General features: G+C 30.5%; 2 protein-coding genes across 2 annotated transcripts; both read left to right on the forward strand.

The window, feature by feature from the left end:
• The first annotated feature begins 1,706 nt into the window (after positions 1-1,706).
• Positions 1,707-5,761, forward strand: LOC110634146 (transmembrane 9 superfamily member 2). The gene is made up of 7 exons (XM_021783056.2): positions 1,707-2,159; positions 2,478-2,518; positions 2,723-3,308; positions 3,391-3,528; positions 3,642-3,798; positions 3,926-4,410; positions 5,268-5,761. Exons 1-7 carry the CDS (start codon positions 2,002-2,004, stop codon positions 5,485-5,487), a joined length of 1,785 nt encoding a protein of 594 aa, XP_021638748.2. The 5' UTR covers positions 1,707-2,001; the 3' UTR covers positions 5,488-5,761.
• A 3,116-nt stretch (positions 5,762-8,877) lies between these two features.
• Positions 8,878-12,931, forward strand: LOC110634148 (transmembrane 9 superfamily member 2). Its single transcript, XM_058140686.1, has 7 exons — positions 8,878-9,104; positions 9,339-9,379; positions 9,539-10,124; positions 10,213-10,350; positions 10,459-10,615; positions 10,712-11,196; positions 12,359-12,931. Exons 1-7 carry the CDS (start codon positions 8,956-8,958, stop codon positions 12,576-12,578), a joined length of 1,776 nt encoding a protein of 591 aa, XP_057996669.1. The 5' UTR covers positions 8,878-8,955; the 3' UTR covers positions 12,579-12,931.
• The last annotated feature ends 141 nt before the right edge of the window (positions 12,932-13,072 follow it).

Consider the following 13,072-nt stretch of genomic DNA (forward strand, 5'->3'; position numbering starts at 1 on the left):
CAATAACATTAATTTCTTTATAATTTAAAATGACAAGAAAATAAACACTAATTTCAGGTTTTAATAATTGCAATTAACTAAACTAAAGGGTTTCAAACTTTAATTTTAATACATCATTCTTAATGTTCTGTTTAGCAAGAGGTGAAGTAAAACTATATTTATTAAAATCATTTTTTCTTATTTTTAAATATTTCTAATTTTTTATTACTTGAGATAAGATTTTTTTTTTAAATATTAAAGATTTTGAGAAAAATGACAAATATGAGTTGGAGAATAAACATTTTTCTAAAAATTCATAAAAACTTTTGAAATATTATAAATTCTTCCAAATATAAATTTATAATCTCTAAAATTCTTCAAATTAACTGTCTTAATTAAAATCATGTATATATTTTTCATTTTTTTATATAAATATTATATATAATTTTAATTAAAAATTAATGAATAAAACTGAATAAGTTGTTTTTAATTTAATCTAACCATTGTAGGGTTGGATTTTATCTTCAAAAAATTTTATATTAAAATTTCAATCGAATAAATTAAATTGACTTTTTTTTTATATATTATTATTATTATTGATTAGAGAGAAATAATATATGAAAGGGCTTTTTATCCGGGTTTGTTTCTTTCTTAGCAGGTAAGAGAAACGTTTGTTGCGACAGAAAAAGAGAGTGCGTTGGGTTTGCTACATCTCCATTGCCCTCACCTAATTAATACGTTTGAGTAAAATCTAAATGTTTCCTTTATTACTGTTAAATGCAATCAGGAAAAAGAACTAATGAAATATTTAATTAATTTAATTAAAAAAATATAATTAATATAAATTTAATTTTATATAAAATTTTAATAATTTTTAAATTAAATATTTATGTTAAATTAGTGTAAAATTAATTAAGATATACATATAATTAAAATAATAAATATCAATTTTGATATAAATATTTAATTTAAAAATTATTAAATTTATTTTAATATAAAATTAATTTTATAAAAATTATATTATTAAATTATTTTCTTGAATAATGCCATCAAAATTTTTGTTAATGAATGTAATTATTATTAGTTTTTTTGCAATTATTATAAGTTGGTTTTTACGTTAAAGTGAATTAAATAGTTATTATATTGAATATTTATTTTGATGTATAATTATTATAAATTTGACTTTATATGTATAGGTTCATTTTCGTATTATAAATATTTAGAGAGTATATGATACAAGGTTAATAAGTAATTATTAATTTTATAACTTTTAATTTTTGTTAATATTATTTAAATATTTAAAAAATAATAAATTAATATTTTATTTTATTAATATTTATAACTTCTTAAAATATTAAATATTGATATAAATTAACTTCCTTAAAAATTAAAACTTACAAGATAATATTTACCTTTTAATTTTTTATTAAATATATTTTTAATTATATATATATATTTTAATATAAATATTTAATTTAATAATTATTAAACTTATATTATATAAAATTAAATTTATATTAAATGTATATTTAAATTAAATATTTATTGTAAGATTTATATAAGATTAATATAATTATTATTTTAAATTTTTTTATAATAGATTAGTTACACACTTTTTTCTTAAAAAAAAAAAAACTATCACTTAACTAGGTATGAAAAATTCAATCCCAACGCAAAATGGCATTTTCACTTTCTTAAATTTTAATTGAAACCCAAAATCTCTCGTCATTCTTTCTTTTGCTTTGACTCAATTTAATTTTTTTAATCCATTATTATTATTATTATTATTATTATTATTATTATTATTATTATTATTATTATTATTATTAATTAAAAAAATTATTTTCCATTCTCCACCGATCTTGTCTGGGGATCGGAAATAAGTAGAGCGTGAAAGCTAAAGCCGAACGATCTTGAGTGATTTTCAAGTAATGGTAAATAAAGCCCTTGCTCTTCTCTTATTAGATCCTCTGTGCTGTTACTTCCATAAGAACGAAGAGGAGAGAAGCTAAACCAACAACCATGGACAATCCATTTAACACTCTCCTCCTCTTCCTCCTTGCCGTTCTAGTTGCCCCTTCTGTAACTCACGTCAGATCGGACGCCTCCGACCACCGATACAAGGAGGGTGACCCTGTTCCTCTATACGCCAACAAGGTTGGCCCTTTTCACAACCCCAGGTAATTCTATCATTTTCCCACTTCCCTCCTTCCCTTCCTTGATCTGTGTCTTTAATTTTCTGGATCTTGGGTTATTGACTCCGCAATCGAATTCTTATTGCTTTGTTTGGATGGACGTTGAATATTGTGTTGGGAAATTGTGAATTAGAGAATGAGACGCGCAATGTAGATTTGAGTTTTAAATTTTGGAAATTGAGTAGGAGAATGGTGTCAAATGTGTACCTTTGTGATTCTAGTTTGATTGGCAGTGTTTGTTTAATTTCAATTTTCATTCTGAGTTGTTATTGATTTTGTATTGTGAATTGGCTGATTTTGCAGTGAAACGTATCGCTATTTCGATCTGCCCTTCTGCGTTCCAGGTTCTTATCTCTACCTGATTATATAATACATTTTGTTGGATGTTATTTCTTTTGCTAAACTTGTTTGCTAGTTAAAAGTGGATATTTATGTTTGCTGCATTTCACACTGGATGACTCAAAATTACTTTAGAAGCCTTGGGGTGTTGAATGGTAAAAAGATGTGTCATCTTTTTGGTTCATTGATTTAGTTAATTTCAATGGCAGATCATCTTAAAGAGAAGAAAGAAGCTCTTGGTGAGGTGTTGAATGGAGACCGTCTAGTCAGTGCTCCGTACAAACTAAACTTCAGAGATGAGAAAACCTCCTCAGTTGTTTGTAAGAAGACACTTACAAAGGAGGAAGTTGCAAGGTTCAGATCTGCAATTGACAAAGACTATTACTTCCAAATGTACTATGATGATCTGCCCATCTGGGGCTTCATAGGAAAAGTTGACAAGGAAGGCAAGACTGACCCAAGCGAGTACAGATACTTCCTTTACAAGCATATCCAGTTCGATGTTCTTTACAATAAGGACCGTGTGATTGAAGTGAGTGTGCGGATGGATCCTCATTCACTGTTGGATCTGACGGAGGACAAGCAAGTTGAAACGGAGTTCCTTTATACTGTGAAGTGGAAGGAAACAGATACTCCCTTTGAGAAGAGAATGGAAAAGTACTCACTGTCTTCTTCACTGCCTCATCACTTGGAAATCCATTGGTTCTCCATTATAAACTCATGTGTGACAGTTCTCCTTCTGACTGGTTTTCTTGCTACCATTCTCATGCGGGTCTTGAAGAATGATTTTGTGAAGTAAGATTCATTAAATTTTGCCAGTAAGTACTTATATTTCTATGGACATCAACTTCTGATATTATGTATTTATTTATTCAAGGTATGCACAAGATGAGGAAGCAGCTGATGATCAGGAAGAGACTGGATGGAAATACATTCATGGTGATGTATTTAGATACCCAAAGTACAAATCTTTGTTTGCTGCAGCCCTTGGGTCTGGTTCCCAGCTGTTCACTCTGTAAGGAATTCATTTACCACATCTATTTTGAAGCATGATTCTCACTTCATGTTGCTAGCTTTTGGCAATAAAGATTAGTGTTTAGTTTTTAACTCTTTTTTATGTGCTTCCAGCACTGTATTTATTTTTATTCTTGCCCTGGTTGGCGTATTTTATCCATACAATCGAGGAGCTCTATTTACAGCACTGGTGGTCATATATGCACTTACGTCTGGAATTGCTGGTTATACAGCAACCTCTTTCTATTGTCAGCTGGAAGGAAAGAACTGGGTAGGTTACTATGCTTACATGCATTTTGTTTGCATTAGAGTTACCTTTCAATGGTCTGGTGTCTTTCAAGAACAAGACTCTTCAAAGTGAACAAGTGAACTAACTTGTCCATTTTCCCTGTTGACAGGTGAGGAATCTTTTGTTGACAGGATGCCTTTTCTGTGGGCCTCTATTCCTCACATTCTGTTTCCTTAACACTGTTGCCATTGTTTATAGTGCAACTGCAGCATTGCCTTTCGGTACTATTGTGGTAATAGTCCTTATATGGACACTAGTAACATCACCATTACTTGTGTTGGGTGGTATTGCTGGGAAAAATAGCAAGGCTGAATTTCAAGCCCCCTGCCGCACCACAAAATATCCTCGAGAGATCCCACAGTTGCCTTGGTACAGGAGTGCTCTTCCTCAAATGGCAATGGCAGGTTTTCTGCCTTTTAGTGCTATTTACATTGAGCTATACTACATTTTTGCCAGTGTTTGGGGACACAGGATTTATACCATTTACAGCATACTGTTTATTGTCTTCATTATTCTTCTGATTGTCACTGCTTTCATAACTGTGGCTTTGACATACTTTCAACTTGCTGCTGAAGATCATGAATGGTGGTGGAGGTACATAAATTTTCCCGTTCTATTTTCATCCTTTGCTGTTGGAGTCATCATAACTAAATATGTTAAATGTTTGGCAATCTTTATTATTATTATTATTATTATTATTATTATTATTATTATTATTATTATTATTATTTACTGGTGCGATTATATCTGGCTTGCTGCTGTTTACTAACGAACTTACTAAAGAACAGTTGGCATCTTGTCATATATTGGTACTCATTGTGGTTCAGTTCTGAAGTATTAGTTAGAGATGTTAAAACTTCATCAGCTGGTTGCTTAAACATTGTTGAATTTTGATACAAATCAAAATTTTCTGATTAGAAAGATTCATGTTTACAAATTGGATAACAATATGGATAGGTAACATTTGGCTGGTTGTCAAACCAGTTAGTTCTGTTGACTTTAAATTTAGCAATAGAAAAACTATGAGATTGTGTCTGGATAGAGAATTTGAAATTAAGTTTTAGTTCAACTTCAAATTATGTAAAATAAAGGTTTGAACTCCAAAATGAAGGAAAAGAAATGCTTCTACCAATTCTAAGGGTCTACTGGAAATTTCACTTTTTTAATAGGTGTCTCAAATTCATCTTAAAATAACTTTTCATCCACATTTGGTGCGATGGCTTGTTAATTAGGTCTTCTCTTGGCCTCATGTTACTTAAACCATTTGCATGCTACTAGATTAATATCATTAGATTACGCTGTCACTTTCTGGCAAAAGCAAAGTTCAATATTCAGACAATCATATGCTTGATTATCAGTTTATAATGTCCAAATATCTATTATTTGCTTAACTTTGCATGGCTATCAGTTTTCCCACCTTTTCAGACTGAACTTAGTGCTGATTGTCACAGGTCTTTTCTCTGCGGTGGTTCGACTGGGCTATTTATCTATGCTTATTGCTTGTACTACTATTATGCACGATCTGATATGTCTGGCTTCATGCAAACCTCTTTCTTCTTTGGGTACATGGCCTGCATATGCTACGGCTTCTTTCTTATGCTTGGGACAGTGGGATTCCGTGCCTCCTTGTTCTTTGTACGTCATATATACAGATCGATTAAGTGTGAGTAGAGTGGGTGTTTTATCCCTTTTTGTTTCCATGAACTCTGTAACAGACATCTATGATTTTGTTCAAAGTTAGGTTGGAGACTGTGTCGGGTATCGAAAGTTCAAATAGGCCTTGACCTGGGTTGTGCATTCCTTAAATGGGATCTTCTCAAATCTCTGTTATGCGTTGGTTTAGGTTGTAGGAACTTTCCAAGGACCATGTGGTTTAATCAACATTTTGGGTATATGTAATTATCAGACATATGCAAAATGAAAAATGCTTGTTCTGTTGCGCATACTTTCAGTTTGTACAAGCTGCTTCTCTCTTCGAGTATGTGCTTTGAGAATGATATCAAAAGAGGTTAAAAACTGAAGTTATAACTTTAATTCTTTTGTCTTTATTCTTATGTCCATTCTGTCAGGCTAAGGGATATTGCTTAAAGGGTTGTGTCTGCATTAATAATGGCTATATGGCCTCTTCAGCTATTTGTGAAGAAGACAAGTGAAGTTGAGATTTATTGATTCAAGTCCATGGCCAAATCTCTATTGATCTTTGCCGCCATCTCATATGCCTCATTCAGCGAGCTGATGAACGAGGATTGCTTTGTGCTGATGCTCAGAGCTCTTGTTTAAACATCCCTTCTTCGCACTACAATTATGTAGTGAATTGAAATTGAGGATGATACTATTGCAAGTGTCCGAACTCAAAAATGAACAATAAAATGAACTCATCATTCAATTATATTTGATTTCTCTGAAAATGATTTTTTTTTAATGTGAAAAAAAAAAAAGAATATGTCAAATAAATTCAATGTTGGGTTTTGATTGTGCCCATGTTAAAATTTTGGATGGTGGAGTGAGCAAACGCCTACCTTTTTCTGTTTTTTAGTTTGACCCTCCGATTTTGTATTGGCCGATAAAAAAAAAATATTGAATTCTACCTAACAATATTCCTCTCCATTATTCATTTATTTGTTTTTTTTAAATGCCGGTTTGACATGTTAACGCGAACTTACTGTGTATGAAATGAATGTCAACAATAAAATAGATTAAAATAAAAATGAAAGAATTGTTCTTTTAAACCTTTTTAAATTTATAGATTTCTCCCTTTTTATTTATTTCATAAGAAGTTATTTATTTCATAAGAAGTTGATATACAAGAAATCTGTTGATGATGATAACATATATATATATATATATATATATAATTTCAATTAAAAAATTTTTGAAATCTCATAATCTTAAATATAATTTCGATATCACTGAGCTAAGAATTTATTGATCTAAAGTTATATTTGGTAGAATGTAATATAATATAATTAATTATGCAATACAGTTAAACTTGTAATGTGATGGGATATAATTGTTATTATATTCTCTTATTTAGTTGTAAAATAAAAATGTAAGTAATGTAATATGATGATAATTTTTATTTTAATATTTAATTTATTTATAACGTTAATAATAAGTAGTAATGGTTGCAATGATTACTAGTAGAGTAATAGTGATAACTAAGTAATGGTAATGGTGGTGACAGCGGTAATTAGAAGATAACTAAGTGATAGTAATTGTGATAATGGTAAATGCTACAATAACTAACTAAGTGGTAATAACGGTGGTTAAGTAATGGTGGGGATGGTGATTGTGGTGATGATGGAGGTAGTAATGGTGACAGAGCAGTAATAATAGTAGTAGTGATAATAGTATTAACAATAAATAAAAAGATTAAAATTATTAATTATGATTACATTATTTTAACTATAATTAATTATATTACATAATTATCATTTCATTACATTAAATTTTTTGTGTTGCGAAATAATATAATTAAACATACAATATAATCGTGATTACATTAATTTTAATTATATCATATCAAACATAGTCTAATATTTAATCAGTATCGATGCTTTCAAAATAAACTATGTTCCTGGATTTTAAAGTAGGCAATTAAATTATAATTTTAAGCACTTCTTCAATAAAAATTGAAAAATAACAGACTATTTTCCCCTCTTGGATTAAAAAGAGCACAACAATTTTTTTTCCCCTTTCCTTTCCTTTCTTTGTTAGTTAACCGACAATAAGATGTGTTGGTTAACCTTGCATTTTAATTTTTTTTATTTCAAAATCAATTTTTTTTAATTTCTCAAAATAATTTATTCATATATTTATCTATTTTATATATAATAATATAAAATAAAATACTTTTCTTAAATATATTTCAAAAATTAATTTTAAAATAATCAAAATGATAAAAATCATGAATGTCGTATAATAATAATAATAATAATAATAATAATAATAATAATAATAATAATAATAATAGTGAGATAATTTAAGAATTAAAATTTCATAAATCTAAATTTTTTATTCATTAAATAATTTTATAAAACATTTAAGAAAATAAAACGCTTTTTAAACAAATATAATTATTTTAATAAAAAATAAAGAAGAGAAAGTCAAAATGATAACAAAACAAACCCACCCAAAATATGCCAATACCGCTAATCGCTTCCATTTCCAAACATCTAAAGATTAATTCTTGTTAGGTACGCTTTTACACTATGTTTGGATTAATGGAAATAGAAAGAAGAGTAATTTTCTTTGTTTGAATAATAAATAAATGAAAAAATAGGAATAATGCAGCATATTATTATTTTTTATATATTCTACTGACATTTTTTATTAAATATAAATTATTATAAATTATTTAATAATTATTTTTTTAATACTAGTAAAGATTAGTTAATATATATTAATTACATACATTTATATATTTATACTTACTACATATATTTATATCATTAGTTATAATATATTAATATATATTAATTACATACATTTATATATTCATACTTATTACATATATTTATATATATATTATATATAAATATATTTTAATTATTTCTATTATAAAATTTTTATTAAAAATTTTAAAAGATAAAAAGCAATAAAATAAAATATGAAATAATTAATAAAAATTTAAGATATTATATTATTTTTATATATTAAAATTAAAAACTATATATACATTTAAATTTAAATTATTAATAACTACATATATTAGCATGATTAATTCATTAGTTCTCATTTAGAGTAGCATCCAAGAAAATTAAGAGAATTAAATAATATTTATACTAAAATTAATTATATACGCTTTAAATCATTGTAATGATAAAATTATAAGCTCATCACAATTAAGTAAAATAAATTATATTTCTCAATATCTAAATAATAGAAAAATTATTTATTATTATTATTTTTCTTATTTTTTCTCTTTAATTTTTCTTTTTTTTTCCTACATAATTAAAATTCAAACATAGGGCTAATGAAAGAGTGAAAGAAAAGAAATTCCCAAATTTAAAAAAATAATAATAATGAATTTAATGATAGATCTAACCACATGTCAACTATATAATATGCAGTCTTCTAGTCGTCCTCGCCGGTACAGCTTCTCTCGTTGGTTAACCCAAACTAACCACCATCATCACCATGAATGATCCTTCAACCCTTCTCATTCTCGCGGTTTTGATCGCTTCTACTGCGACCCATGTGAGCTCTGATGCCTCTAATCATCGCTACAAGGAAGCTGACCCTGTTCCTCTCTATGCCAATAAGGTTGGCCCCTTTCACAACCCCAGGTAAAATTCTAGATCTGGGCCTTTTCGATTTCACATTTTCAATTTTTCTGAGAATTCTTCTTATTTCGTGTGGACAATGTTGCAAGTGGTTTCAAATTCTGAACTGAGAATGGGGTTTTTGTTTAATTGCTGTTTGTTATTTTTGAATTGGGCTGTGTGTTTAATTGATTCACTTTGAATTAGGAGTGCACTATGTATTTCTAACTTGCTAATTAGTTTTTTATTGTTTTTCAGTGAAACATATCGCTATTTCGACCTGCCCTTCTGTGTGCCAGGTTCTTATCTCTAACTGCTATTTTGTTGTTTTGTTTCATTTGCTCCAATTTGGTTGCTAATATGTTAAAAACAGATCTTTAAATTTGCCATATTTTATGTGATGAATCTGAAGTTCTGTCCTTTGTTCCTTTTAATTATTGGGTAAATTTTTGTGGCAGATCATGTTAAAGAGAAAAAAGAAGCTCTTGGTGAGGTGTTGAATGGCGATCGCCTAGTCAGCGCTCCCTACAAACTCAACTTCAGAGATGAAAGAACTTCAGCAGTTGTTTGTAAGAAGACGCTTAATAAGGAGGAAGTTGCTCAGTTCAGATCTGCAATTGACAAAGACTATTACTTCCAAATGTATTATGATGATCTGCCCATCTGGGGTTTCATAGGAAAGGTTGACAAAGAAGGCAAGGCTGATCCTAGTGAGTACAAATACTTGCTTTACAAGCATATCCAATTCGATGTTCTGTACAATAAGGACCGTGTGATTGAAGTAAGTGTCCGGATGGATCCTCATTTGCTGCTGGATCTGACGGAGGACAAGGAAGTTGATGCGGAGTTCCTTTATACTGTGAAGTGGAAGGAAACAGATACTCCCTTTGAGAAGAGAATGGAGAAGTACTCGTCGTCTTCTTCGCTCCCACATCACTTGGAGATTCATTGGTTCTCCATTATAAACTCGTGTGTGACTGTTCTCCTTTTGACTGGTTTCCTTGCAACAATTCTCATGCGGGTCTTGAAGAATGATTTTGTGAAGTAAGATTTATTTGTGAATTGTGGCAATAATTAACTTATATGTTTATAGATCTCTTCTTCTTATACTATCTATGTGTATTTCTTCAAGGTATGCACAAGATGAGGAAGCAGCTGATGATCAGGAAGAGACTGGATGGAAGTACATCCACGGTGATGTATTTAGATATCCAAAGTTCAAGTCATTATTTGCTGCAGCCCTTGGGTCTGGGACCCAGCTGTTCATTCTGTAAGGAACTCATTTACCGCATATGTTCTGACGCATGAAGCCCATTTTATTGTGTTGCTAGGTTTTGGCTATAATGATTAACATTATCGTTTAATTCTTTTTGTGCAGCACTGTATTTATTTTCATTCTTGCACTGGTTGGTGTATTTTATCCATATAACCGAGGAGCTCTATTTACTGCACTGGTAGTCATATATGCATTAACATCTGGGATTGCTGGATACACAGCAACTTCTTTCTATAGTCAGCTGGAAGGAAAGAACTGGGTATGTTTATATAGATTTTGTTTGCATTAGAGTTACCTTTTCTTTCAAAAACAAGACTTCAAAGTGAACTAAGTTTTACATTTTCCATGTTCACAGGTGAGGAATCTTTTGCTGACAGGATGCCTTTTCTGTGGGCCTCTATTCCTCACATTCTGCTTCCTTAATACGGTTGCCATTGTTTACAGTGCAACCGCAGCATTGCCTTTTGGTACTATTGTGGTAATAGTCCTTATATGGACATTAGTAACATCACCATTGCTTGTCTTGGGTGGTATTGCTGGGAAAAATAGCAAGGCTGAGTTTCAAGCCCCTTGCCGTACCACAAAATATCCTAGAGAGATCCCACAATTGCCTTGGTACAGGAGTGCTCTTCCTCAGATGGCAATGGCGGGTTTTCTGCCTTTTAGTGCTATCTACATTGAGCTTTACTACATATTTGCCAGTGTTTGGGGTCACAGGATTTATACCATCTATAGCATCCTGTTTATTGTCTTCATCATTCTTCTGATTGTCACTGCTTTCATAACTGTGGCCCTGACATACTTCCAACTCGCTGCTGAAGATCATGAATGGTGGTGGAGGTATGAGTTTTCCTGTTCTATTTTTATGCATATATTGTTGTGTTTGTGCATCACAATTGAATACGGTAAAACTTTCAGCAATATTATTATTTTGTCTAGTAGTGTTTGTGTGTGTGGCCTACTGCTTTTTATTAAATAAAGTTACACGTCCTTTCATGCATGGTGTTTGTTATTAATGTCATGAGCTTCTTGTCGAGTCATGGTTGACTATTAACTAATGGATCTTTTTATTGTGCATCAAAATTTACTGAAGTAGGAGAGAGATTCATGTAACAACTAGGTAAATATTATTGAGACAACAATGGTTGTCAAACTAGTTCTGTAGACTTAATATTCAGTGCTAAGAGAATTTTGAGATTGCTTCTGATATGGAATTTGAAATTTAAGAATTTGAACCAGGTTTTTTTTTTTTTTTTAAATGTACATAGATTAAGATTTGAACTTGTAAATGATGAGAGAAAAGAATTCTTCAAATGGATCTTAAAGTTTGTATTTGAGATCACACTCCTTTAATAGTTATTTAAAAATTCATCCTCATATTATTTTTCATCAACATTCATGTATTGGGAACTTTATTCAAGAAATTTAAACTAAAACAGCAGGCACAAATGCCATTATCCAAATGTGACATAATCTGAACAATGCAGGTAGGTGTGGAGAATTGCAGAATGATGCATGCATTAATTTAGGATTCTTGTTTGTAAGGAAATGTTCTAGGTCACAAAAATGGTGGTGTAAAGGAAAGGTGTGATGGAACCTTAAGGATTGCTTAAGAAAGTCTGGCAGGAGATTCAAGAGAAGTAAAAAGTTAGTCCAAAATGAGTTGTATATAATAACCAAAAATGAGGGTCAGGGGAGTGATTATATTACATGAGGACAGCCTTCTCCTAACTCATTGACACCTAACTGAATGGTATTGCATTCTGTAAAGTTCATGTGGCCGGGCAGAAAATATTTTTATGAATGATTGAGTCCCTTGCAAAATGACCTACTTGCAATATATTACTTCACTATTCAGACGATCATGTCCTTGTTTATTACTTTTTTCTGTCAGTATATCAACCTTCTGCTTGTTTTTGCTCAACTGTGAATTGATAATTTGATATGATAGTGAGTTAAACTGCTTGTTTTTATGCACTGAACTTGGTTTTGAGTGTCACAGATCATTTCTCTGTGGTGGATCAACTGGGCTGTTTATCTATGCCTACTGCTTGTATTATTACTATGCGCGGTCTGATATGTCTGGCTTCATGCAAACCTCTTTCTTCTTTGGCTACATGGCCTGCATATGCTATGGCTTCTTTCTCATGCTTGGGACAGTGGGTTTCCGTGCCTCTCTGTTCTTCGTTCGTCACATATACAGGTCCATTAAGTGCGAGTAGTAGGCTGGTTCTTCCTCATTCGTCATCATGTACTCTATCATAGAAGGATGTATGATTTTTTTTAGAAGGTAGGCAGGGGACTAAATTGGTTGTCAGAAGTGAACCAAGCAAGCATCGACCTCGGCCATGGTTTTCCTAAGGAAGTCTACGCTGATGGCCTTAAGAACCTCGTTAGGGGTTTATTAGCATTTTGGTTTTGGAAATTATGCGACATATATGAAGAGTGAAAATTCTTGTACTTCCATATACCTTAATAAAATCTATTTCTCAGGTGACTTCTTGCTGATGTAGAAAACCAGAATCATTTGGCCAAATTTCTACATAAATAATTGAAGAATAGCATGGTTTCGATATGTGTATTTTTTTCATAAGCAATTAAGCACCATTGTTATTATCTGTCAATTCCATCATTAGACAAAATCATTTTTATTTATGCACCTATTAAGATCTATTTAATAATAATAATTCTGATAATTTTTTGAAAATTTAATTTA

This window comes from Hevea brasiliensis, chromosome 18 (genome assembly GCF_030052815.1).
Source record: "Hevea brasiliensis isolate MT/VB/25A 57/8 chromosome 18, ASM3005281v1, whole genome shotgun sequence".
In the NCBI taxonomy this organism is placed as follows: domain Eukaryota; kingdom Viridiplantae; phylum Streptophyta; class Magnoliopsida; order Malpighiales; family Euphorbiaceae; genus Hevea; species Hevea brasiliensis.

Coding starts and splice junctions, on each gene's coding strand:
- LOC110634146 (XM_021783056.2), top strand. CDS start 2,002: ATGGACAATCCATTTAACACTCTCCTCCTCTTCCTCCTTGCCGTTCTA. Junction 2,160..2,477: donor GGCCCTTTTCACAACCCCAG/GTAATTCTATCA, acceptor CTGATTTTGCAG/TGAAACGTATCGCTATTTCG. Junction 3,529..3,641: donor GGTTCCCAGCTGTTCACTCT/GTAAGGAATTCA, acceptor ATGTGCTTCCAG/CACTGTATTTATTTTTATTC.
- LOC110634148 (XM_058140686.1), top strand. CDS start 8,956: ATGAATGATCCTTCAACCCTTCTCATTCTCGCGGTTTTGATCGCTTCT. Junction 9,380..9,538: donor CCTGCCCTTCTGTGTGCCAG/GTTCTTATCTCT, acceptor TTTTTGTGGCAG/ATCATGTTAAAGAGAAAAAA. Junction 11,197..12,358: donor GATCATGAATGGTGGTGGAG/GTATGAGTTTTC, acceptor TGAGTGTCACAG/ATCATTTCTCTGTGGTGGAT.